Source organism: Salmo salar, chromosome ssa14 (genome assembly GCF_905237065.1).
Source record: "Salmo salar chromosome ssa14, Ssal_v3.1, whole genome shotgun sequence".
In the NCBI taxonomy this organism is placed as follows: Eukaryota; Metazoa; Chordata; class Actinopteri; order Salmoniformes; family Salmonidae; genus Salmo; species Salmo salar.
This window is the reverse complement of record NC_059455.1, coordinates 14770469-14796499: the sequence shown is the minus strand read 5'-3', so window position 1 is coordinate 14796499 and position 26031 is coordinate 14770469. Positions and strand designations below refer to the sequence as shown.

At 45.5% G+C, this 26031-nt stretch overlaps 1 protein-coding gene across 4 annotated transcripts; it reads right to left on the bottom strand.

Annotated features, from left to right (window-relative positions):
- Window positions 1–6241: 6241 nt before the first annotated feature.
- Window positions 6242–20501, bottom strand: si:ch211-267e7.3 (ADAMTS-like protein 2). Of its 4 annotated transcripts, none has more exons than XM_014139704.2 (18): window positions 20156–20501; window positions 17459–17640; window positions 15260–15335; window positions 14488–14590; window positions 13619–13764; window positions 13192–13315; window positions 12944–13024; window positions 12514–12689; window positions 11926–12385; window positions 11296–11647; window positions 10892–10998; window positions 10443–10569; window positions 9905–10118; window positions 9342–9497; window positions 8749–8919; window positions 8132–8308; window positions 7686–7830; window positions 6242–7601 (listed from the first exon to the last, which is right to left on the bottom strand). In XM_014139704.2, the coding sequence occupies exons 1-18, from the start codon at window positions 20252–20254 to the stop codon at window positions 7480–7482; spliced, it is 3018 nt and encodes a 1005-aa protein (XP_013995179.1). In that variant the 5' UTR covers window positions 20255–20501; the 3' UTR covers window positions 6242–7479. The 4 variants fall into 4 exon arrangements, with proteins under 4 accessions (XP_013995179.1, XP_013995177.1, XP_013995178.1 ...); XM_014139702.2 differs by having other exon boundaries at window positions 11296–11653; window positions 20156–20499; XM_014139703.2 differs by having other exon boundaries at window positions 10892–10995; window positions 11296–11653; window positions 20156–20498.
- Between the last annotated feature and the right edge of the window lie 5530 nt (window positions 20502–26031).

The following is a 26031-nucleotide window of genomic DNA, read 5'->3' as shown; positions in this document are numbered from 1 at the left end:
GAAAGATGAACGGAGCAAAGTACAGAGAGATACTTGATGAAAACCTGCTCCAGAGCGCTCAGGACCTCAGGCTGGGGCAGAGGTTCTCCTTCCAATAGGACAGCGACCCTAAGCACACAGCCAAGACAACACAGGAATGGCTTCGGGTCAAGTCTCTGAATGTCCTTGAGTGGCCCAGCCAGAGCCTGGACTTGAACCTGATCGAACATCTTTGAAGAGACCGGAAAATAGCTGTCCAACCTGACAGAGTTTGAGAGGATCTGCAGAGAAGAATGTGAGAAACTCCTCAAATACAGGTGTGCCAAGCTTGTAGCGTCATACCCAAGACGACTCGAGGCTGTAATCGCTGCCAAACATGCTTCAACAAAGTACTGAGTAAAGGGTCTGAATACTTCTGTAAATGTGATATTTCCGTTTTTATTTTTAATATGTTTGCAAATATTTCAAAAAAACAGTTTTTGATTTGTAATTATGGGGTATTGTGTGTACTGTAGATTGATGAGGGGGAAAAACTATTTAATCCATTGTAGAATAAGACTGTAGAGTTACAAAGTGTGGAAAAAGTTACTGTATATAGGGCAGAGTTGAGTAACCGGGTGGTAGCTGGCTAGTGATGGCCTTGAGACAGAAGATGTTTTTCAGTCTCTTGGTCACAGGTTTGATGCACCTGTACTGACCTCGCCTTCTGGATGATAGCGGGTTGAACAGACCGTGGCTCCGTTGGTTGATGTCCTTGATGATCTTATAGGCCTTCCTGTGACATCGGGTGCTGTAGGTGTCCTGGAGGGCTGGCAGTGTGCCCCCGGTGTTACGTTGGGCAGACCGCACCACCCTCTGGAAAGCCCTGCGGTTGCGGGCTTGTGCAGTTGCCGTACCAGGCGGTGCAGTAGAAAATACATCCCTGATCACCCGCACACACAGTTCACTTTCATAGCAGCCACATACAGCATCAACTCTTTGTTCATTCTCGTATAATTCCTTCTCGCATCTACACGCTCTCAACTGTTGAATTGTCTTTCTCTCCGAGTGAACTACCCACCACACTTTATGCACTGCAGTGCTAGCTATCTGTAGCTTCTGCTTTCAGTACTAGATTCATTCGCTGATCCTTTGGATGGACAAGATGTTAGTTCGTACTCCAAGTGCTCTGATAGGTTGGGGGACGTCCTCCGGAAGTCATACATAAATACTGTGTAAGTATATGGACCGGGGTGAGAACCATGAGCCTCCTAGGTTTTGCATTGAAGTCAAGAATAGAATGGAAAATAGCTGTCCTCCAGCTACACCATGGTGCTCAAGTGGAGGCTCCTCAGAGGAGGAAGGGAAGGTCCATCCTCCTCAATGAATTTCATAAAAATTGAAATGGTAAAACATAATAAAATGTATCCTTAAAAGATAAAACGATACTAAATATAATCACATCACCAAATAACTGATTAAAACACACTCTTTTGCAAAGAAGGTCTACAGTAGCCTCAACAGCACTCTGTAGGGTAGCACCATGGTGTAGCCTGATGACAGCTAGCTTCCGTCCTCCTCTGGATACGTTGACTTTAATACAAAACCTAGGAGGCTCATGGTTCTTACGAAAGCATAAGCTACAGCTAGCTAGCACTGCAGTGTATAAATTGTGGTAAATTGTGGTGAGTAGAACAGTTTTTAACAAATGTATTTCTTCAAAAATGAAGGACAAACAAGAGACAAATGGAGAGAGAGAGAGAGAGTGTCAGTTTTTTCACTTTCAGTTTCACTTTCTTAACTAGCAAATGCAGCTAACTAGTTTAGCCTAGTGAAATACCCTGCTCAGACAGGGATGCTATGTTAGCTAGCTGGATGTGACTTTCCAACACAACACTAGAACTCTTCCAAGTCGAGGTAAGATTTTGGTATCACTCAATTATTGCCCCCGGGGCCCACCGGTGTAACTGCTTACTACTGTAACGTTACTGCATGATTGTAGCGGGTTTACTTCTATTAACTATGTTGACTATGATGTTACTTTAGCTTTAGCTAATATGGTGACAACGATGTAGGCTGTGTGTAGCGGTTTGGCTTGGAATGATTTTTTGCCTGGTCACATACAGCTGATGTGTTGTGCATTGAAGTCCACAAGCAAAGGGAAGAGGTGAGAGGAGGAGAGCGCAAGGATGCGAGAAGGAATACAACGTGGCTTCTATGAAATTGAACTGTGCGTATTCATTCTGCCGATTTTGTTGAAAAAGGTTTCTTAAACGGAAGCAAACATAACAAAACCGGGATAAACATACTTGAATTTGTCCAATAGAAACTCTAGTTTGCAACTGTTGGACTAATGATTACACCTTATATCAGCTAGATGTAAGCAAGAGTGTGCAAGGCGGCATTGAATGTCACTGTCTGTCCATGAGTCACCTCAAATTTGTCTCTCGACCTGTGTGCACCTACAGTGAGGGAAAAAAGTATTTGATCCCCTGCTGATTTTGTCCGTTTGCCCACTGACAAAGAAATGATCAGTCTATAATTTTAATGGTAGGTTTATTTGAACAGTGAGAGACAGAATAACAACAAAAAAATCCAGAAAAACGCATGTCAAAAATGTTATGAAATTATTTGCATTTTAATGAGGGAAATAAGTATTTGACCCCCTCTCAATCAGAAAGAAAGACTCTTAAAGGGAGTGCTCCTAATCTCAACTTGTTACCTGTATAAAAGACACCTGTCCACAGAAGCAATCAATCATATTCCAAACTCTCCACCATGGCCAAGACCAAAGAGCTCTCCAAGGATGTCAGGGACAAGATTGTAGACCTACACAAGGCTGGAATGGGCTACAAGACCATCGCCAAGCAGCTTGGTGAGAAGGTGACAACAGTTGGTGCGATTATTCACAAATGGAAGAAACACAAAAGAACTGTCAATCTCCCTCGGCCTGGGGCTCCATGCAAGATCTCACCTCGTGGAGTTGCAATGATCATGAGAACGGCGAGGAATCAGCCCAGAACTACACGGGAGGATCTTGTCAATGATCTCAAGGCAGCTGGGACCATAGTCACCAAGAAAACAATTGGTAACACACTACACTGTGAAGGACTGAAATCCTGCAGCGCCCGCAAGGTCCCCCTGCTCAAGAAAGCACATATACATGCCCGTCTGAAGTTTGCCAATGAACATCTGAATGATTCAGAGGACAACTGGGTGAAAGTGTTGTGGTCAGATGAGACCAAAATGGAGCTCTTGACATCAACTCAACTCGCCGTGTTTGGAGGAGGAGGAATGCTGCCTATGACCCCAAGAACACCATCCCCACCGTCAAACATGGAGGTGGAAACATTATGCTTTGGGGGTGTTTTTCTGATAAAGGGACAGGACAACTTCACCGCATCAAAGGGACGATGGACGGGGCCATGTACCGTCAAATCTTGGGTGAGAACCTCCTTCCCTCAGCCAGGGCATTGAAAATGGGTCGTGGATGGGTATTCCAGCATGACAATGACCCAAAACACACGGCCAAGGCAACAAAGGTGTGGCTCAAGAAGAAGCACATTAAGGTCCTGGAGTGGCCTAGCCAGTCTCCAGACCTTAATCCCATAGAAAATCTGTGGAGGGAGCTGAAGGTTCGAGTTGCCAAACGTCAGCCTCGAAACCTTAATGACTTGGAGAAGATCTGCAAAGAGGAGTGGGACAAAATCCCTCCTGAGATGTGTGCAAACCTGGTGGCCAACTACAAGAAACGTCTGACCTCTGTGATTGCCAACAAGGGTTTTGCCACCAAGTACTAAGTCATGTTTTGCAGAGGTTGTCAAATACTTATTTCCCTCATTAAAATGCAAATCATTTTATAACATTTTTGACATGCGTTTTTCTGGATTTTTTTTGTTGTTATTCTGTCTCTCACTGTTCAAATAAACCTACCATTAAAATTATAGACTGATTATTTCTTTGTCAGTGGGCAAATGTACAAAATCAGCAGGGGATCAAATACTTTTTTCCCTCACTGTACGTTATAAACTTGTATTCATAGGCTAGGTTGTAGCAACCTCATGATGGGTATAGGAAAAAATGTTGTATCATGTAGTAGCCTAAACCTATCACTGTTACATTGAACTGGGTGAATGGAATATGAATGACAGTCATCCAATATGGTGTAGTAGAAATAAGGCCATGCTCATTAAAAATAAATCGTGCTCCCTCATCTTAAACGACACTGACCACCACTGGATTCTACCCTAGAGGGTGTCACCAAATAATCAGTTATTTGGTGACATTAATAAATTCATTATAGTTTTATCTAAAAAGGATAACTTTTTAAATTTGTCACTATTTTTATTGGTATGAAATTCACTGAGTAGCATGGTCCTCACCGTCCTCCTCTGAGGAGCCTCCGCTGGTTGACGTTGTTGTGCCCCAATGCAACTAGTCCTCCCATCTCCCAGGCCTGTAACAGGAAACCCTGGAATTCCCAACAGCCTCCATAGTAACTGTGGGGAAAAGGTGAGGAGTGGAGCGGTGACCTGGGCAGTCTCAAACAGGAGTCATGCCCAATCCTAAACACTTGACCTATGACCATAAAGAATGGCGAGAGTACGAGTGAGAGGCTAAGAAAGACAAAGCATGCAAAGCAAGCAAATTGAAATCGACCCTTTCAACCAAGATGAACAAGCTATCAACATTATGTACTTATTCTTAGACAAATCTTCCATGACCAGTAACACAACAGTAATTGCTATGTAACTATCAACTGCACACTGCCATACACTAGCTTACTACGTGGTTTACCTCCACTTTATCCGAGGTTGAACTATATTTTCCAAACTGATGATTGGCTGCATATGATAACCCTAGTGTTATGAGGACTAGAGTCACCTTTCTCCCCCGTCCATTGACGGTAAAATAATAACCCAATTTTTCCATCCCCTCTGACCAGGCCCCTGGGCTGATCCCCTCTGACCTGTGAGATTGGCCCTTGGCCTGTAGGAGGCGCTGCTGGCTAAGACTGTGTACAGGGGGGACCACAGAGCCATTGGGGAACGACAGGGCTCCCTCCATGAAGGCAGATATCAAGATAATGAGTAGAACGTGTGGATGCATCTAAAAAACAGCTATCAAAGGGAGACTGTATCACAGAAATACAACAGACAATTGGTAGTATTTCTCATGTACAAAATGCAGTGAAAATTGTTGATTTACCATACATACAGCATATAAGGTGTCACCAAACCATTACGAAATGCAAAACAAGACTACTGCAAATGACATACCTCTGACATACGATAAGGCACGATTCAGAAAGAACTGTTCTGTAATAGTCCAGTGTGGCTCAGTTGGTAGAGCATGGTGTTTGCAATGCCAGGGTTGTGGGTTTGATTCCCATGGGGGACCGGTACGGGAAAAAAGAAATGTATGCATTCACTGCTGTAAGTCGCTCTGGATAAGAGTGTCTGCTAAATGACAAAAATGTAATAGGCCCTACTTTATCATTATGTCTATCTTCTTCTAATTTTTGCCTACAGACAAATTCACTCTCGGTAACCTACCGAGATAATTCAAGACAATTTAAATACAGACTAATTGAACAGAAAAAGAACAGACAGAAACTCCCGGTCATACAGCGGGTGCTGGATCCAAGTGCTATACCGAAACTGTTGAGTGAGTTTCAATGACGATGGTAGTAATAGAGCGAGGGGAGAGACTTTAGCCATGCGAGTAGTACCTCTTTTCAAATCAAATGATGAAATTCAGGTGGCGGCATAAAAAAAAAAAAAAGAGGAAGTGAAGGGGTTAACTTCACACTGAATGGACAAAAGCAGGCCATTGCTAAACTCTTGCCCCCCACGTGCTAACAACGTCCTCAAAGTGGGGTTGAACTGCGCTCAGATTACGCATGACATCATGAAACACTAATCCCGTGTACTTGCCAAAACGAGTGGTCATTACTTTATTTTTTTATTTTTTTAATTGTTTCCCGTCATCTCCAACTCAACACGACGGTCAAGAAAAAAAAGGACAGGGTTGTCTAAGTTGTAAAGCCTTAACATTTCCGTCTGTGCTTGAAAGCCTGAACGATGCGATCATCTGAAGCCATTATATCATGAACGTCTTTCCAGATTCCGTAGTTCTTCTGTGGCCACCAACGTTTATTGTATTACCTCTAACCATTAGGTTCTCTTACTATGGCGCTATATGTGTTGTGGAAAAGTCCGAGGGAATGTACTATAGTAGCCTGGTAAAGCGGTGTAAACTCAACAACAAGAAAACAACCGTGGAACTTCCAAAACAGCTTGGCTTTTATTTTTCGGTCTTCCTAAAACAGCTGGAGACATACAGTACACATTTAGAACAATTACAGCAGAAGAGGTGGAGAGACCGTGCACTGAGTGGTCGAGCCACGGTTGGACGGTCGGACCGGTTGGTCTCTCCTGACCGTGGAGCTGTGGATCCAGCGCGATATACAGTCACGTAACAGGAGCTGCCTTTGGGGGGGGGGGTTGTAGTGTTACTGAGCGGTTACTGAGCGGTTTGCGCCCGACACCCAGGGTTTTATAGCACCTTTGGTGGGAGTTGGTCTGGCTCCCAGGGTTTTGGGCTTGGGGGAAAAGGGGGTAGAGAGGTGGAGGGGGTGGAAGGTCTTGGGTTAGGGGTGAGGATAGGCATGAGGTTCTGGTAATGGTTAGGGAGGAAGGAGAGATTGGGGGACAATTCTAGCCTGGTCTCATCTGTATGTGCTTTAGGGAACCCCTCTCTGCAACGTTCCTTTCTTATCATTCCAAACGTGTACAGGTAACTGCCAAAATAATGGAAACACTTGAGTAAATGAGGGTTCTGGTGGCTCTGTTATGGTGTGGGGTGCATTTTCCTGGCATGGTTTATGTCCACTCAACCCCTTAGAGGGCAAGGTAAACGCCAACCTATGGTGATCACCTTCAACCTATGGTGAATAATTTCTACCCAGATGGGAGTGGATGACATTGCCTCCATCCACAGGGCACGAGTGGTCACTAAATGGTTTGATGAGCATGAAAACGATGTAAAGCATACGCCGTGGCCGTCTCAGTCACCAGAACTCAACCCAATTGAACACTTATGGGAGATTCTGGAGCGCCGCCCGAGACAGCGTTTTCCACCACCATCAACAAAACACCAAATTATGGAATTTCTCATGGAAGAATGGTGTCGCATCCCTCTGATAGAGTTCCAGACACTTGTAGAATCTATGCCAAGGTGCATGGAAGCTGTTCTGGTGGCTCGTGGTGGCCTAAGGCCCTATTAAGACACTTTACGTTGGCGTTTCCATTATTTTGGCAGTTACCCGTAGCTTTGGCATGAAAACAAGTCAGAGTTGGCTACAGGCCATATAACTTCTGGAACCAGGCTATAGGACAAGTCTACAATCTAAAGGAAAAGAGTCCAGGGCACAGTGCAAGGTGTCCTGTATGGGGACTGTCTTCACATTCTGTGGGGGGCCATTGTGAGTGCGGGCCCCTGGCCTGTGGCCCCTGGCCCTTACGGGGCCTTGCTCTTACAGGACTGGCAGCAGGCCTTCCTGTAGTACCAGTGTGTACACAGCTTCACCTTCAGCACCAGGGCACAGTTGGCCGTAGCCTTGTCCTGACACACCTCTTCAACTGGGGGAGAAGAGGGGGGGGACAATATTACAGTGGCCATTTTGACAGACAGACAGTTAAGCAGACAGACAGCGTTCTTCCTACCTGGGGCCTCTGTGGGACAGGCCTGCACCTCACACGTCTGCCCGGCCTCAGGTTTGAGGGCGGAATCACAGCTGTGGCCTAGCTCCTCCCCCTGGTAGCACTTCACCTCCCGAACGTGCACCCCGCTGCCACATGTCTTACTGCACTGTGATGGGAGGAGAAGAAAAGCAATGACATTACTCACACACAGGAACAAAAAGTGACAAGCGTCCACATTTTGTATTGTGTTTGAGAAGGGAGAGAGTGAGAGCATCAAAACAAACCCTGCAGTTATTCTTTCCCATCTACTACTAAACTATGACTTAAATACTGATAGAATGGTCTAAATAACAGTGGAATGAGCTAGAGGAGACTGCCCTCGACAGAGTGCGATGGAGAGGAGTCACTGATGGTCCTAAGTAAGTGAGTAACAGTGACAGCGGTTGGATTGCTCTAACGACATGTACCTGAGACCAGGAAGTGGTGAACCACTTGGAGCAGGGCCTCTCGAAGCAGGCGGAGCTCTCCTCGGGTTTGAGGGCGGAGTCACACATCTGCCCGTGGAACTCCTTGAACACGCCGTCCTCCAGGCCTGAACACACCACCTGCCGCGTTTTCACCCCCCGCCCACAGGTGGTGTTACACTGGTGGCACACAGGGAGGGAGGAGAGGAAGATTGTCACAGCCACAGCCAGAGACTTCTGTGTCATCTTACATGTACTTCCTTTGTGGATCATGCATTTCAAACAGCGGTACATGCAGGTAAGAAAGGAAGACTGTTACGCCCAAAACCAGTCATCGGTAGTCCCTCATGCATTTTTTTCATGGCCTTTTTTATTTAATGAAGTTTTGTCCTTGCTGTAAGGCCTGGACTTGTTTGTTGCGTTATTACCATGACAATGTTTGTTTAACGCCGCTACGGCAATGTTTGTTAAGCGTATTGAATGAAATGGAAATGAAAATAGAAACGACTGAAGCTGAACTCAGTGAACTCTCAAATAAAAGATCTGACTTGTACTGAGAGGCTGTTGTGACCGCCCTGCTAGGCGAGTCTTTCTTCTCCGTAAAGCTACAGCACACTCACCTGTTCCCACTCCTGTTCCACCCAGTGCGCGGGGCAGTTCTTGTCCCCACAGGGGTACACGGCCAGGGGCTTGAGGTCCAGGTCGCACTGGCCGTCAGAGATCACGTTGCCGTTGCTGTTCTTGCACGCCACGTAGCGCGTCATCCTGCCCTCGCCACAGGCCCCTGAACACTTAGAGAGTACACAGACAGCCAGGGGTGGGGAGGAAGGGGAAGAGAGAGAGAGAGAGAGAGAGAGAGAGAGAGTGAGGGAGGGACAGTAAGGAAGAGTAAGAAGATGTATGAGAGAGACAATACGTGATGACAGGGAAAATAGAGGGAGGGAAACAAAGGGACAAGGAGGGAGAGCGTATTCAAGATCAAGAGGAGCTGTGTTGATTTCCTATCAATGATATATTATCAAAATACAATATCAAGATTCTTTTTTTTCAGCCCATATTGCTGCTAAGGCCTAAGAACATGACGATCTGAGAGTAGTTGATGAACCTGTATAGGAGGTTCTTCCTGACCACGTGAACACGCCTGGGGAAAACCCCTGGGCGTTAGCTGTGCCTAGGCTAAGACCTTTGGTGCAGCTGAGGGTGGTTAACTCACAGGGCCCCAGTCCGAAACAGTCCACCTGCGGTCGCAGGGTGGTCCCTCACACTCCTTCTCACTGAGTGGCCGCGAGGATTCGTTACACAGGCGCGTCTCCATGGAGCAGCGCACCTCCCGACTCCTCAAACCCCGTCCCCCACACCGAGCGGAACACTGGAAGAGAGAAACGACCACGTTGCCCTCCATCAGTGCTCAGAGAGCACTCACTATTATAATCCTTCACTCGAGTGGTTTTTATTGTTTTTTTTTAACTAGGCAAGTCAGTTAAGAACAAATTCTTACTTACAATGACGGCCTAGGAACAGTGGGTTAACTGCCTTGTTCGGGGGCAGAACGACAGATTTTTACCTCGTCAGCTCGGGGATTCGATCTAGCAACCTTTCGGTTACTGGCCCAACGCTCTAACCACTAGGCTACCTCCCGTGATCCAGCGATGAAGTATGATAGCTAACATTTTACAACTTCACATGGTTACTACTGTTACCCAGAACACATACTTGAAGATCCACTTCTATCTTAAAGATTCCTTGACAGATACACCATTTTTTAAAAACACACACCTCAGACCAGTCAGAGACTTCCCACTGTGGGCCACAGCCTTTGCTCTTGCAGGCCTTGCGCACCATTGGTTTCTGCAGCTCTGCAGCCACACACAGCTCGTCATACACAGAGCTGTCGAAGCCTGGAGCCATCATCTTCCAGCAGCGCACCGTGCGGAACTGGAAGCCCTCGCCGCACGTCCTCGAACACTCACTCCACCGACTGGTCTCCCACCTAGGGTGAAGACCCAGTCAGCCCAAGTATAACGGTTAGTATACGGCTTTAGCTCCGCTGGCTAACGCAATCTTATGGCATGCAGGGCAACCAGGTTCAAACTCCAGTCGGTCACAATTGTACTGGAGAACAGTTATTATTTGTGTGAAGGGAATGGCAGACTGAATGCCAACAGGCATATCGCTTCAAAGGAGCTACAAACCCAGTCATTATTCTGAAACCATCAGGTCCTAGCCAACGGAATACAATTCAGAATACTATTTACGGGTCTAGGAGGAGCCCAATCTGATGTTGCAGTGAAACTGAGCGTATGGGTTATCCAACCTGGGTGGACACTCCTTCCCGGTGCAGAACTCATGTGTGGGTTCTGGTCTGGTCACGGCGTCACAGTAAGTCTCATCCACCTCAGAGCCGTCATACCGGACACACAGGGCGTAGGACGTGCTGATACCTGGCAAGGAAACGTAGACTACCATGACCAATATAATACCGAAACTCACACAGCTGTTGAACAGTCGGGGTTAAACAAAATATCCCAGTGAACACGTATCCTTTACGTTAAGTTGGTTAATGAGACTGAAGTATATTTAGTGAGAGGTATGATCAACGTGGAGAGAAGAGACACTAAGTGATTTGCCAGTACTGGTGGGTGGCTATGTTTGTGTAACGTGTGTGAGAATATGTGTATAAAGTGTGTGTACAATGTGTGTGTGTGTGTGTGTGTCTGTGTGTCTGTGTACACTGTGTGTGTGTGGTGTGGCTGGTAGCTGCACCTGTGGTACATGTTGAGCTGCAGGGTGCATACGCAGATACCTTCCATCTGTACATGTCAGCAAGGCTGATGTCACGGTCGAGCAATCCCACCTCAAACTCATTGCTGCTGGAACGCATGGGGAGAGAGAGGGAGGAAGAAGGACAAAACCGGAGAATGGGAGGAAGAGATCGAGGGAGAGGGAGAAAGGTGATTGAACGTCTGAATTGAACCAAATTGAACCTAGCAATGTATCTACTTAATATAAAGCTAGGTACCGTTGGGGGAAAAGCACATCATGGTAATTCAATATAAAAATGCAAAGGGACAATAAATAACAACAAACTAAAGCACATATAATGCGGCAGACCCTCCTCACGCCCAACCCCCAAAGTCTCCCCCCACCCCTCCACTAAGGCAGCTCACCTCTCTGTGTCGGGGGCCTGTACCGGCTCTACCTGGTGGAGGTTGACGAGGTTGGAACTCTCTGTCCCGTTGGGCTCTGGTTCGAAAAGGAGTCCATAGGGGGCGCTGTCCTCAGCCGTGGCCTCGTGGAGGTTGAGGCTGCCTGGGTAGATATCCAGCTGGGCCAGGCTGTTGTCCAGTGAGGAGCTGGTGTTGAGTTCCAGGAGAGGGCAGAGGTTGGAGCCATCCTGGCAGGGTTGTCTGAAGCCTCCTGGCTCAGAGACCAGGTCCAGGAACAGGCTCCTGTGGAGGGGCTTGGATGGTCGGTGGGTGCCGTTGGGACCGGGAGAGTCACCATCGATCAAGTTGGAGTCTGTCCCTTGTAAAATATTGTAAAATTCATAGAAATTATTTCAAATCTCATTAAAAATTCTATAGAACATTCCCACTACAAAAGGGCATCAAAACTGTTTGCTGATATCCCGCAATAATATACTTCGAAAAACCTTCCCAACTAAAAGTGACAGACTACAGGCCAATGTCCTTGTTCGTTACAGATACAACAATGTATGTACATTTGAAAGTTAAAACTCTCTGTAAAATAGTCCAGTGGATACACAGCCCAGATATCAACTTCCTACTCAGACTCACTGTAGTTAGCAGGTGCAGGATGTCCCTGGTCTCCTAGCTTATTCTCCAGGTTGTTGTGGTAGATCTCACTGGCTGGTCTGAACACCAGCATGGCTGGAGGTTGACTGAGGTTGAGAGGAGCCTGTAGTTCCCACACAAGACCTTCATGGTCATGATCCAGGTCATGGTCTACATCTGGGGGCTCGTCCGGGACCAGGACACCACTGTGGTTTCCCAGCTTCCCATAATCCTCGCTGGCCTCAATCTCATTATCATTCAAGGAGAGTTCAGTGGCGTTGGCTATTGTATCTGGGGCCACCGGGGGCCATGGTTCTGGGACCGCTGGTTCAACAACGGACAGTGCTCGTATCTGGACCTCCTCTGGAGGTGAGGCTACTGGGGTTGTTGTGCGGGCTTCTGGGGTGCGAGGTACGGTGTACTCATATGTGATGTGGGGCATCTTTCCGTTCAGGTTGTAGTACTTGTATAAAAGGGTAAGAGGCCTTTCAATCACATTACAACAAAGCCAACATGTCAATTGTCTATTTTTAGGAATCACTGGGAAACATGCCCTAGTTACCTACAGACAGTACATACCTAAATACCTACCATGACGTTTAGCCCCTGGTCAGTGGGTCCTTGGGCGATGATGTACTCAAATCCATCTGATAAGAGGTTAGCAGGTCTCCTGTACTTGAAGACTGTGCCAGCAACACGGAAGTTACGGGGATTGTCGATAACTGTGTTCCCATTGAAAAAGAAGTGTCCTGCTTCATCGGATAGGGCTGGAGGAAAGCAATAAGATCTTATGGACAACAGCTGTAACAACTTTCTCGCTAAATGAATTTTGTTTTAGATTTATTCCACGAACCCAGACACAAGTTTTGATTGGATAGGGCCTATGGTAATCGCACGGAAATCAACAACAGCTCATATTTCTTCATTCTGGTAACTATGACGGTTGTTCTGCTTGTTAAGTTTCACAATTTCTAGTTACTGTATCCCAATAAAATTCAATACAACATGTTCTGAATCTTACCCAGTATATTCTCGGTTTTCCGTCTCTCAATGATCTGGATGTCGGTGGCACCAACAGGAATGTTGGTGATAAACACATAACCTGATCCAAAGGGAAAAAAACAAGATCACCCACTTTAGTTGTGCCTTTATTTCCAGGCACACTGTGACATGGAGGTTAGGACTTTTTGATTTTATAGATGTTTAGAAGGGCACTTAAAAAAAAAGTAGGATATGCTGTATAACCTCTTGATACTACTTAAGATATACCTAACTGTGTGCTCCCTTTCCGGTGAGATCCAGACACTCTGTAGCAGGAGCTGCCATTCCCGCCGCACACGCCGCACGTATCTACCGTTTTACTGGAGTAAAGCTTCCCGTCACAACCCACCGTCTGTAGTACAGGGCAGCCAGGGGAGAGAAGAGAAGAAAGTCCTCATGAGTTTGGGATCCTTTTTCCTAACCCTGTGACCTGACCAGGAAAAACTAGGTATATTGTTTGGCAGATGCTTTGAACTAAACGAGACTCAAGTGGCTAATCAGGTTTAAAAAATCTCCTGGCAACAACTCATTACAGACCATAGGTCCAAAGGGCATTGATTGACATTGCTTGGCAGATGCTTTGAACCAAAAGAGACTCAAGCGGTTGATCACGGGGGAAAAAATTATGGTCCTAATACCGATCCCTGTGGCGCACCTGACACTGGCCCTCGATGCAGACGCCCTGGTAGATGCCGTCCCGGCAGTAGGTTCCGTCGTGGGCCGGGACCAGCAGCTGCCTCTCCCCTGTGGTGCTGGTGCACTGAAGGTCACACGGCTTGTTGGAGATACTGATGTAGTCATCTGGGACAGGAAGTGACAAGAGAACAACTTAAAGAAATGTTCAGATACTCTTATGTTCGTTAAGGCTGTTTAAACGCTAGCTACAAAAGCCAGTCCCTGAGGTTATTGTCTAGAACGGAGATTTGATTAGAAAAGGATTTGGAAATTCACCCAAATGCGATTAGATATGAATGAGAATGTTTTTATTTGTCATGCCTATATGTCATTTACCTAGAAACCGAGACATAATAGTCTGAGTTTAAAGATGACATAAGCCTTGGACTGGGGCCTTAAAGCATGATGCAAGACGTTCTATGGAAAGGTACTCGTTTCCTGATTCTGGCAGGCAAGAGTCAAGCGAGGCAGACATAAAAGAATGAAAGACAAAGAGAAATGAAGGAGCAATCATGAGGGAAAAAAATGAACATCAAACAAATGCAACTAGGCAAAAGCTTGAGAGAGAAAGGAAGAAGGAGAGAGGGAGAAATAGAAGGTGCGTCCCAGTAATAGCTTCTTTCTCCTGAAGTATGCACATGTTCATTACTTCCCACAAATCTAAAAGCATAGGATTGGTGGAGGCATGAGCTAGTGGGAGTCTTCACCAAATTTCTTATACCAGTCATTTCCTTTTTGAATCAGTAAAGGTGAACAACCGCACACTTCTATAGGAAGGAGAAATAATTGGGACCTAGCAAAATAGCATTTTAGAGGACGAAAACCATCTATGACTAATGCATTGCTTACCTGGATAGAGGGGCACCCACTCATAGTGTCTCCTGCCGAAGGCTTTGGCGTTGAACTGGGAGCACTGCTGCTGCTTAAAGCTAACACTGGTACTGACGCAGGGCTGGGGAGAAAGACGAGAACAGCAGGATGAGACAAGAGTAAACCAAGTCTCAGAAACAAACGGGAGTAGTGTAGGCAAGGCATGTTTTTTGGAACGTGACACTGAAACATCTTCAGTCTAAAGCTCATATTCCCCTTTAACAGGGCAGTCCGCAGTTGAAAACAATAACAACGGGCCACCCTGCCTCTGTTTTGGTAAAAAGCTGAGGGATGGGCCTGGAGAAATGTAAACAATCTTAAATGCATACAGTAGACTGAGCTATTGATGCAAGGACTGACCATCCAAGATATCAAAATGACAGTTTTGAGCATATTTGGAGGCTATAGAGGGTTTGTTTACATATATAATGTTTCCAAACATTGGAGTAAAACAAGCATATATTTTGGGTTCCGATAGGGTACGACAGTTATACTTAGCTCATCTGGAAGTTATAAGCTACCTGTATATTCTTCAAGAATCAATTAGTATATATAAAGTCCAAAGAGTATGCAACTGCAGATTGCCCCTTTAAAGGGGTGCTGAATTAATGTAAACGTAATCCATTAGAAATTGGTAGGGCAATGGTGCATACGCTAATAGATGCCTAGCAACAAGTGTTGTTGAGACTCAGTTGATACTCCCAAAATGAGAGGAGAAAATCCAATGCATGGTGCTGGTGTAAAAGCATACCTGAAGTGGACATAGCTGATACTGCTTCGGAGATCCGACACAGAAGGAGCTGTTGATGTTCTGTGTGGCAGTGAGTCTGGAGAGAAAGGGTTTTACACATACTTATCTGGCATGAGCAGACACAATGTGATATTACAATAAAGATACCGCAATTTGAACCTTGTTAAGGGTCTTACAGTGTACTCCGTAAGATTTGTAAAGTGGAAGTGGCCTCAAACGTTCCCGATAAGCTCAGGTTATACATTAGGTACATGGAAGAAAAAAGGGGAGTTACTCTGGTATCTCCACTGTGGTGATCGCTTTAAGGAGTCAGCCCTTCATGTTTAGCCTACTTTTCTAACATGAGATAGACACATCTAGCTCTCACAGTCTGAGCCCCACCTAGACTCCAGATGTTGAACGTTCCCAGGCTTTTTCAGAGCTTTCCCCAACACTCCTTCCACTCCTCCCCTCCAGATGTGGGTCTCCTCTTCTCTCCCTCTCTCTCATTCTCTCTCTAACACACCCTTTCCATCTCCCCTCTTTCGTTCCCTTGTTCTCTTCCCCTCTCTCTCTCCCTGTCTCTCTCTTTGTCTTTATTCACCCGCCCACCCCCACCCTCTCTCTCTCTCCTTTCCCCTCTCTCTCTCTTTACTCACATCTGCCTCTTTCTCTCTCTCTCTCTCTCTCTCTCTCCCCCACCCCCTCACCCTCCCCAAACCCCCACACCACACAGGGGGAGTGTTAATGGGCGCCAGGTGGAACAGCTCAAAGTCAAACCCTGGTGCTTATCTGGGGAGGAATCTCCCCCTAAATGGCCCAGCGCCTGACTAAAAGCCCTTTTATAAATATGGCTGTTACTCCGGCCAGACTGGCCCGTGTCATGTGGAACCGTTGACCGCCGGGATTGATGTTCATTCCACAGGACATTCCTCGGGCCGCAAGAGGGTGCCCCGGAGGTTATTTGTCAGGCGGGGAAACATCTCTTTTTCACGCTCTCTCTGTCTCTTTCTTTCGTTCCCTCTCTTTCTCTCTCTCTCTCTCTCTCTCTCTCTCTCTCTCGACCTCCTATTCTCTCAAAGGAAAACCGGCGGGGTCAAAACCTACACTACAATCTAAGCCATATGGAAATATGACATTTTGTATTTGTCTCCCTAGAAACTGTTAATCCACATAACTGTCAAGTTAATGAAAACCCCAATCCACCTTCCAGTGAACAAACGCAGTTCTCAAACCAATCCATCAGCATGATTGCTTGATTACTCCCCAAACAAAACACATATACATGTTATATGTTATAGTGCATGTTATGTCACACACACACCAACAGCAGGGGCCGTCAGGCAGGTTTGAACGTGGACACTCCAGACCGGAGGTCATTGAGCCCCCAATTACCAGCCGTTTAAATGAACTCTGGAGTCAAACCCGCTGATGAGGACTGACACCCCCCCAGTATGAGAAGTGGGTTCAGTTCAGGGTCAAACTGTGTGTGTGTGTCTGTGTGTGTGTGTTTGTGTGTTAGCAGCACTGCAGCCTGTCAGTCCTGGTCAGACCACTGCTGGGAGACATTTCCGGAACACTTGGAAGTAAGTGTGTGTTGTAATGCCTACATTAGGCTGTCATAAGTGTAATGGTGTAAAGCGTGTCATAACAGTTTGTGACAGCAGGAAACAGGAAGCGTTTTATAAGTCTTGATTGGTTGACTCTGTGATGGTTGAACCTCAATTTCTAGGCTTCCTGAATGAGCGTTTGGAGTATGGTAGAACTGTTGTGGGAAATATTGTCACTCTTACAGAAATCTCATACAGTGTGTTATAACCCAAAAACAAATGTAAGTGTTGGGTCTAATTTTCCTCCAGGAGAGTATTCCACAAACAACATTAATGAGTTGGCAAGCTAACTTTTCAAACCTTTTTTTTTAACCAATTTGAGTAGCCATAATGATTAGCAGCCTGACTCCTTGGTCCCACTGGCCTAGTTAATTCTAGCATTGGGTTGGCTCGCTGCTCCCTAAAAACTATAGCAGGCAGTGGCAGCTTCAGAGAAGTGATGGTTAGTTAGGTTCCCAAGTTTTGCCTTTATTTCCTGACCAGGAAAAACTGGTTGTAGAAATAATGCACGGCCCGCACACACACGATTGCTCCAGCACATACCTTTTTGTTAGGCAACGTTTCAATCCAAGACTGGATCTTCGTCAGGTCAGTGATGGTGTATCTTTACCTCTGCTGCAGACAGTGTCGTTCCTGAGAGCGCACCCCTCCTCCACAGGTCCTGGAGCAGGTGGACCAGCTGCTCCACTCTCCCCACCACTGGGCCACCTCGTCGGGCTGCTGCCCCCGGCTCTGGTGCCTCTGGCTGTGCCGGCTCTGCCGCTGGACCTCCTCCCTCCCGTCACTACTGTCCTGGCAGAGACAGAGTATTTTACATGTGTATTACACTGTATGTACAGTATGCACCTGTGTGTGTGTGCGCGCGTGGGTGCTTGTTGCGTGTGCATGTCCGCCTCGATGTAGTTTAGGTTGTCCAGAACTGTTTTGTCTCTTCTTCTCTCTCTCCATAAGGAAGGCATAAGGGACAGTTGTGTTGTTTCCTATACGTATTGGGAACAGCCCTGTAGCTCTAACAGTAGGGTTGCTGTGCAGACTGCAATTGGCAGCAGCAGCTGGCTGGACTGTTCCATTAAACCCGAGCGGGTACGGAAAACGAAAAGACCGAAAATCACTTTAGGTGGCATTCGCACAAGATTCCCATTGTGAGTGTTCTGTCTGTATGTAAGAGTAAGGGCAGCAAGCAACGCGGTAACATGATTGACTTTGCTATGCTTCCTCCTGAAGTGTGTCCTCCCTGCATGAATAAGCACCCACTGGGGAGTGTTTCCCTAAACCATTCAGTGAACACATTGCGACCACTTATGGTGCTATGGTACACTTTCCACCGGACGAACCTGTTAACACGTGTTTGGATACACTGGCTGAAGCAGAGTCCAAAAAGGCTGCTGCTACCTCCTGGGGTATGCCTTAAAACCTATAGACTTTCAGAGTGTATTCCAAGTGGTGAAAGATGCAGGGGTAATACAGTTTACTTCTGTGACTTAAAGGAAAGCAGAAACCTAACCAAAACCTGTAATCCATTTAGGAGGGAGAGAGAGGGGGAAGGAGAGAGAGAGAGAGAAAGAAAGAGCCTAAAATTCAAAACAGAGCTGGTGGTTGGCTATGAATATCTTTTCTTTACAGAGGTAGAGACAGGCCAAGACTTTTAAGAGCATTACTGTGCTCTTGATGAGTTAGAGAGGTGGATGAGAGACTGGAGGGAGGAGGAGGGGAGAGATGGAAGGAGGGAGGGGGAATGGAGACAGAGGGAGGATTGAGGGCTGCTAAAACGAGTGCTAGATGAAAGGGCCAGTGACTGTCTGTGAGTAACTGAAGCCGACTCCTGTTGTCTAGACTTCAGGTTAATCGTAGCCCTCTAAACCTGACCATTAGAGTGCATTAACAGCACACAGACACTGCCATGGCTGGCCACACTGTTCTAGGGCCTAGGATTTCTTCCCAATGATTAATGTTTCACACTCAGTAGTTCTCAAGAGTAGAAACTGTGGTTATAGAACCTATATTCATCTGCACATTTTGAATGATTTGCAGCCATTTTTTTTAGGTATTTTTAGGTTGCCTATAATTTGTGTTTTATAATTTTGGGAAGACTTGTGTTTGCATGTTTTGCTGGCCTATAGTCTATATGACAGCCATATAGATTTCACAACACGCTCATTTTACATCACCACAAATTTGAATACAAGAACTGGTAATGCTAAAATCACAAACATGAGCAAAAATCCTAAAAGACTTGACAGTTCTGTAACTCAACTAGGGGGACTAGATGCTTGTCCAAACAAGAATGCGCAAGCCCCATATGTTTTTCTGAATGCCCTCTGGATATCTAGGAATCTAAATAGACTATTTACTTTTTCACGTTTTAATGCACCAGGTTCTCAAACAATGGACCTCCCGGGAAGTACAAATGAGTATACTTTGGGAGGCGGCGGCGGCGAACGGCGTCCGGTGGGAGAGGGGGGATAATTGTGCATGGGACAGTTGTATTACAATGTTACTGGAGTTAAGCGGGTCAGCTGCTGCCGCCACCGAGCACCGGTCAGGTGGATGCCATGTGGATGATTCAAGAGCCTGAGTTGTTGCTCATACATCAATAATGGACACGAACCCTTGGAAATGGAAAACCATATCGTTCAAAAACGCTGTTTTCACGTAGGTAGACGGGTTTGAAGCATGTCTGTAAAATGTTCCCGTAACTTTTTTCTTTTTTCTTCCAGAAGCTGTGTTATAACATAGTTCCCTTGATGTTGGTTTGAGGTAAACTAGCCGCGGCTACTATGTTAGCCCATAGGATCCTCTTGTAATATCCCATGTCAAACGTCTCCAGATGACCTCCCTTCAGTTTGAACTCAAGTACAATCCAGTACCGTATCCTTCCTCGTCTTCCGCCCCTGCCCCTCATTAGTTTTAGTCCAGTGGACCACGAAGCTCTCTAATAAATGTGCAGCTACTTCAACAGCTTCGGAAATGCCAGGCAGGCAGAAATAAAGACTCCAGCTGGGGCTTTGATCTTAAAGCGTAGTCTACAAAAGGAGTTCGGCATGAAACGGATAGCGGAAAAGAAGGCGCAAAACCTAGACTTCACTAATAGCCTACAGTACCGAATGAATTGAAATTGTTGCAGGCAAGCATGGGTTAGTAGGCTAGTCTAGAAAACAGCGTAATCTCTTGCCATTTGAACGCTTTCACACAAATACCGGCATACAAGAGTAGACATTTGCGTTGAGAACAAGGATGTTTGAAGCGCACGGCTTTATGGATAAGATTTTTTTTTAAACAATTTTTGAATGAAAAGTATGCGATTTACCTTAATGTTGCTGGTGGATGCTCTCTCAAAAGTTCCGAATAGGAAGACAGCGCTGTGAATAAGAATAATACCGAATCTTGCGCTCCAAAAACAGTACATGGTTCATTTAGGAACAAGGAGACCTCGCCCCCCCAACCTTAACCACAGCTTGAAAGGGAGGCTCGCACTAAGAGGTCTATTGGGAAGAAAATCCTTGATGCTTTCTTTAATGGCTTTACAACCTGCTGGCCCGAAGGGAAAAGGGGGTTGGTCAAGCTGGCTTTGATTGACGTTGTAGACTTGCAGAACCTTGTACCCTAAATCTAAAACCCACTTCTGGCTCTTTCAATAGTGACTACCTCCACCAGGGGTAGTGGGATAGTTCTCCTGTGTGTCTGTGTCTGTGCGTGAAAGAGCCAGAGAGAGAGAGAGAGAGTTGGGACCATAAACAAGAGAGAGTGTTTTGGAACCATAAACAAGAGAGAACATTTTCACATCGATTTGCCTATATTTATAGGGTGTAGAGAAACAACTATTGATAGTATAAAAAGGGGGAAGACCTATGGTGTTATGATGTAACACAGAATGGGGAGGTAGTAGGGTAGTTGAACTCACATCTCATGTCCCCTTATGCATAAGGGAGTGACCGAAATTTACACAATTGTTACCCGGAGGAAAATGGGGGAGGGTCATGATATTTCAATTTCAGTCAGGGAGAGGTTTTAGTATTTTTAAAATGTAGTCCAGGGGAGGGTCATGTCATTTGTAATTGCTTAACAAACCTAACACAATGGTAAATCTACGCGCTGGCGGTAGGTAGCGCTATGGGTTTGGGGGTGTGTAACAAATATTTTTGCTATTTTCACAACCAAAAATTATCGGTGCAGTGCTGGTGGCACAAAAGGGCTGGGTTTTGATGAATAAACCAATTGTGGGTGTGTCAGGCTTGGCCCCTCACTGGCCAATCAGAACGTTCTCCATGGCTAAATATGTGGTTGCTTCAAGTTGTGTGTTTACTGTCTTTTATGTATTGCATTTGAATCAACTCCAATTCCAATGTTAGTCCATTATAGTTTGTTTAAGCGCTTACAGAGATGAAATAACAAAATCTAGACCCATCCCATCTTTGCTAAATATCTTAACTTGAACCTGTTTGCAGTCCACATTGTTCTAAGTAATTGCATGGCTTCAATGTTGAAATATATACATAGCATTTGCGCTGATATAGGGGCTAGGCCTACTGTAAATGACATTATGGCTGAGCATGGACATGCCAAACGTTGTCAATTAGAAAAATACAATTCATTATTGAAAGGCCTAAAAAGAAAGCAAATAATTCAAATAGAATTTGAAACAAAACAACAACTTGTTGTAAATAGCCTATGTCTAAATACACTTACAGGCACAATAATTACTCCCTGCGGGCATATAATAGGGTATTAAAACAACGCAGACTATGGAGGGTTTTAAGCACATCCAAACTTTTCACAGTAGCTGAACAAAGATCCAATTTAAAGAAAAAGGGAGAATGTCCACTCACCTTTAGAGTGCTCCTAAATATAATGTTTTGTATACATATTGGAACCATCATACAGAACGCATTTACACTTCTCCAGAAGTTGAATTGCATGTACATCATGGACGTTTTCACCATATAACCAGGACAGTGTGACTTATTCTAAGTTTGGTTTGAATAAAATTGAACGAAAAACAAGCAATCTGTTTGTTTTTTTCCCAACAACAACAATAAATGAATATAAAATGTAATGAGGTCATAAAATCGGCAGGATAAAAAAAAAGCATTGCTGTTAAACCAGCCTTCATTATAGTAGGCCTAGGGTAAGGGTAGCCTACAGAAGGATTTGGGTTTAACAAATGGGAAACAAGCAATTGTTACAGGAAAATAACTTCTAAATACGAAGTTTACGGGTATTCACAGAGGTTCTCATCTCTCGTTTCATGATGGGCATGGACACGCGTAGCCTACATCCAGACTGTTTCACATCCGGTCGTGATTGGGAGTCCCATTGGGCGGCGCCAGGGGCGAAAATCTGATATCAACTTTGGAGGGGACAATTACATGACATTTTCTCAAGAGCAATTCCTGAGGGGGACACCAAAAGTAGTGCTGTAACACAGCCTACATTGTAATATGGTAAATGTATATTGAGGAACCAAAGAAATAAGGTGTTTGCCATACTCCTAACTACCGGTACCCAAAACAACACAACTAATCACAACCGCAATACCATTGCCTTTAACAAATCTTAGTTCAGTCACCAGTTTAAGTTGAGAGTGGGGGTATCCATGGCATTTTCCAATTATGTTCCTATTTTACAAGTGAAAAAATGGTAGAACCTTTCATAATGTTGCCAAACAAAGACTCAACAAACTTACCTGAGACTCCCTGTCTCTGCCAGTCTGTCCCTGCATATCTGTCCCCAACTCTGCTGTCTGTGTGCCATCTGTTGCCTGCTCTGCCTAATGACATCATTGTGAAACATTTCCATTAGAATTTCATTTCTTTCTTATGAAAATTTTATCAACTAGTCTTTGAGATATCAGGCTACTAGGGTTCTTACTATGCGTTTTGGTGTATTGAAAAATACTCTGATGTCCGTCTTTTATTTTTCTGCCATTTTTCTACCTGGCTGGCTACACACACACACACAGTGTGTAGGTTATTTACAGTAGGAGATGGGCTTCTATCATCTTCTATCATTCTATTTGGGCTTCGATCTAAAAGGTAGCTAGCAAATGTGAAACGGATTAAAATGTCAAGAGTTGACAGCTGTATGAGTTCACCATTTACACAACATATGCTGCAACCTTTTGTAATTTTAATAGTTTGTTTCATATTGGCTGGCTTCCAACAATAGCTGAATTTGCAAAGCTAGCGAGCACCAATTCAGTTTCAGTGGTGTTTGCTATAATCTTTGCTACCCGGGTTAAATAAAGGTGAAATAAAATAAATAAATAAAAGTTCCCTTGCGACAATTTAGCTTTTGCAACGAGACCATTAAATATATTTAAGACAATGGTAGAAGAGAGTGTAGTTCTGTTCAGTTTGGACTTCAGTTTATCACTAACCTTATCACAGGGACTTTGAAGCACTAACTTACATCATCTGCATGCTGATCTTGGAATAAATTGACGATAGCAAAGATTCCATCTTTGACGACGCCACATAAATGGAATACGTACTAGCTAGCTTAATAGTTAATATTTGCGCGCTAGCTCTGCATATTCAGCTAGTGTGTGTGCGCGATTGACTGGATTAACCTTACGTCAGTTACGTTCATTGAGTGCCTTTCAGACAGTAGACACGACCCCTCTGTTGCCTTGCCAACTAAGGAACTGGCAGTGGATCAAACCATTGTGAGGCAAAGGGTGGGGGGGGGTCGCAATCTTTTGAAACTTAAAAACGCGCTATTAAGTGTCTATAATCAGCACAATTGCTGTTATTGCGTATTATTAATATTATTTAAATTACATAGTTATGTTTCAGTGATATATTGGGGGGGACAAATCATATTTTTCCCAGGATGGGGGGGTCGTGTCTCCCCCGTCCCCCCCGGGATTTCCGCCCCTGGGCGGCGCACAACTGGCCCAGCGTCGTCCAGGTTTGGCCGGGGTAGGCCGTCATTTGAAATAAGAATTTGTTCTTAACTGACTTGCCTAGTTAAATAAAGGTTAAATCATTTTTTTTTTAAACATCATGGAGGGGACTGATGTCCTGTTCAGTTTGAGAGGGAGAGCGCGCGGAGATGAGAAGGAGGACCGGAGGTAAGCTTGCTACTGCTATAATTTATTTTAATAAAAAACATATGTTTAGTTGCCCTTAATGAATCTATTTATCAGAGTTATTGACCTCACAATAAGACATATTTGAGTAATTTACATAACTTTACATTAATATGAAGCAGCAGCCGCAGAGATGGACAGTGCATGGGTGCTGAAAGTTGGCTAATTTGAGAAGTCCTAATTCATTTAAACAGTCTTCATTTTAATAGGACTTTGGGCTATTCACAACAAGAGGGCTTTGTGTTGGAGCCTATTTCTTCCTATTCAAGAAATAAGAGGTCAGTCTACCTGTTTGACACACTAAATTATAGTCTAGTATCCATAGATTTTGTCAACCAATTCCGTCAGTCACTATGCACTCCTCAAATATCTTAGTGTCAGTGAGTGAAGGGCTTAAAACCAGTGCTCGAATTGAGGGGTATGTGAGGGTATTGTGGCTTTTCACTTTGTTCTCAGATTAGCTGTTATTTGGAGCCATGGAGTCTGCTAGCTCAGTGCTAGAGGTACTTAGCAAGGCTCCGGCCCCAGTACATCCATGTCCATACAGGGCAACCATATCAGGAAAGGACACACACCCACTGTGTGTCGTCTGCCTGAGTCTCGAACACATGGAAGCAGCATTCAACGACCCCCGGTCATGCATCCATTGTAAGGATTTTGCTGCTAACACCATCCATCGGAGAGTGCACAGAGCAGCCCAATGTGGTTCGTCTCACACACTGCCTTCGAGCGGGGAGACTACCTCACAGACCAAGCCCTCATGGGTCGACGACATGGATGGCTATCCCAAGGACCTTCACCCACTTTTCCAGGGCTTGGCCCCGGAGGAGGGGGAAAGGGACCTCGTCATCAGCGGAGGAGGAAGAGGACAAGGAAGCGCAAGTCGTTACCTCTAGGCCCTCTTCTGCCCTTAGCGGGGTATCGGTAGAGGATGACAGATATTTGGCCAGTGATGTCTTCAAACGGGCAGCGACCACACTCAGCATTGAGTGGCCTGAACCCAGAGAGGGACTGGTAGGACAGAAGGAAACTCCCCTCTCCCAGGCATGCATCTCTGCCCAGCTATCCCAGCTTTCATGGTGGAAGCCAAGCGCAATTGGGACAAACCCTTGACCGGCAACATCAGACTTATTGCAAGCATGAATGTCAAGGACATTGAGGAGCTGGGCCTCAGCAAGCCACCGGTGGTCAAGCCGTCACTGGCTAACCACCTCAACCCCAGTTCCGTCACTAACAGGCACTTCCTCCCTGGTAAGACTGACCATTTCTTCACATCCATCTACCAAAAGGTCTGTGTGTTGAAAGTTATGTCCCTACTGCTGTCATACCAGGCCAATTTGATGCTAGAGATGCATAATAATTGAAAGAAGGAAAGGGAAGCCTTCAACTTCTGCCTGCTACGTAGACCCAGGAATTGTGGCTACCTGGCCTACCCCTCCACAAGCCACAGCTTTGTGGTAGGAAGAGGCCAATTTGCTGGCACCAAGGCTTTCCACGGGAAGCCCCCAGCAATGCAGTGGGCATCAACACCACAGTTCAGAAGCCCAAAGAGGGGCCGACGGTGGGGAAAACGGTCCTTCGCAGAGCAATGCAGTGAAAAGGAGACTCGCTCCATCGCCACCAGAAGGAGCTCTGGCACCACTGGTGAGCGAGAGTCTACCAACCTGTGGGTTACTTGCCACCAGAGCAGGGAATTGGCGGGCATGCACAGTCCAGCCCTGGGTCTGGTCCACAGTTACGAAGGGATACAGACTAGAGGTTGACACGGGAACAGGACTCCTGCTGGTCTTGCGGACCCCGCAGGATTCTGTCAGGAATGAGAATGATGCTCTACAGTCAAGTTTGGGACAGGACGGGACAGGATCAACAGTCTACAGAAACGGGCATTACAGGAATAGTTAGGAACTGAGTTTCTGGGGCGATAATATGTCATGTGTGGAGCATTTCATAAAAACAACAACTGTGTAGGCTAGGCCTAATATAGTTTCTTTTTAAAAAATCAATTCAAAATAAAATGCCTCATTCCACTCTCATGCCTCGTTCCAGTAGTACATGGCTTGTAAAAAATGTAGCGGTTTAATCAAAGACACTAC

Coding starts and splice junctions, on each gene's coding strand:
- si:ch211-267e7.3 (XM_014139702.2), bottom strand. CDS start 20,254: ATGTACTGTTTTTGGAGCGCAAGATTCGGTATTATTCTTATTCACAGC. Junction 13,765..14,487: donor GTGGGTGCCCCTCTATCCAG/GTAAGCAATGCA, acceptor TTCCTGTCCCAG/ATGACTACATCAGTATCTCC. Junction 7,831..8,131: donor TCACCACTTCCTGGTCTCAG/GTACATGTCGTT, acceptor CTCCCATCACAG/TGCAGTAAGACATGTGGCAG.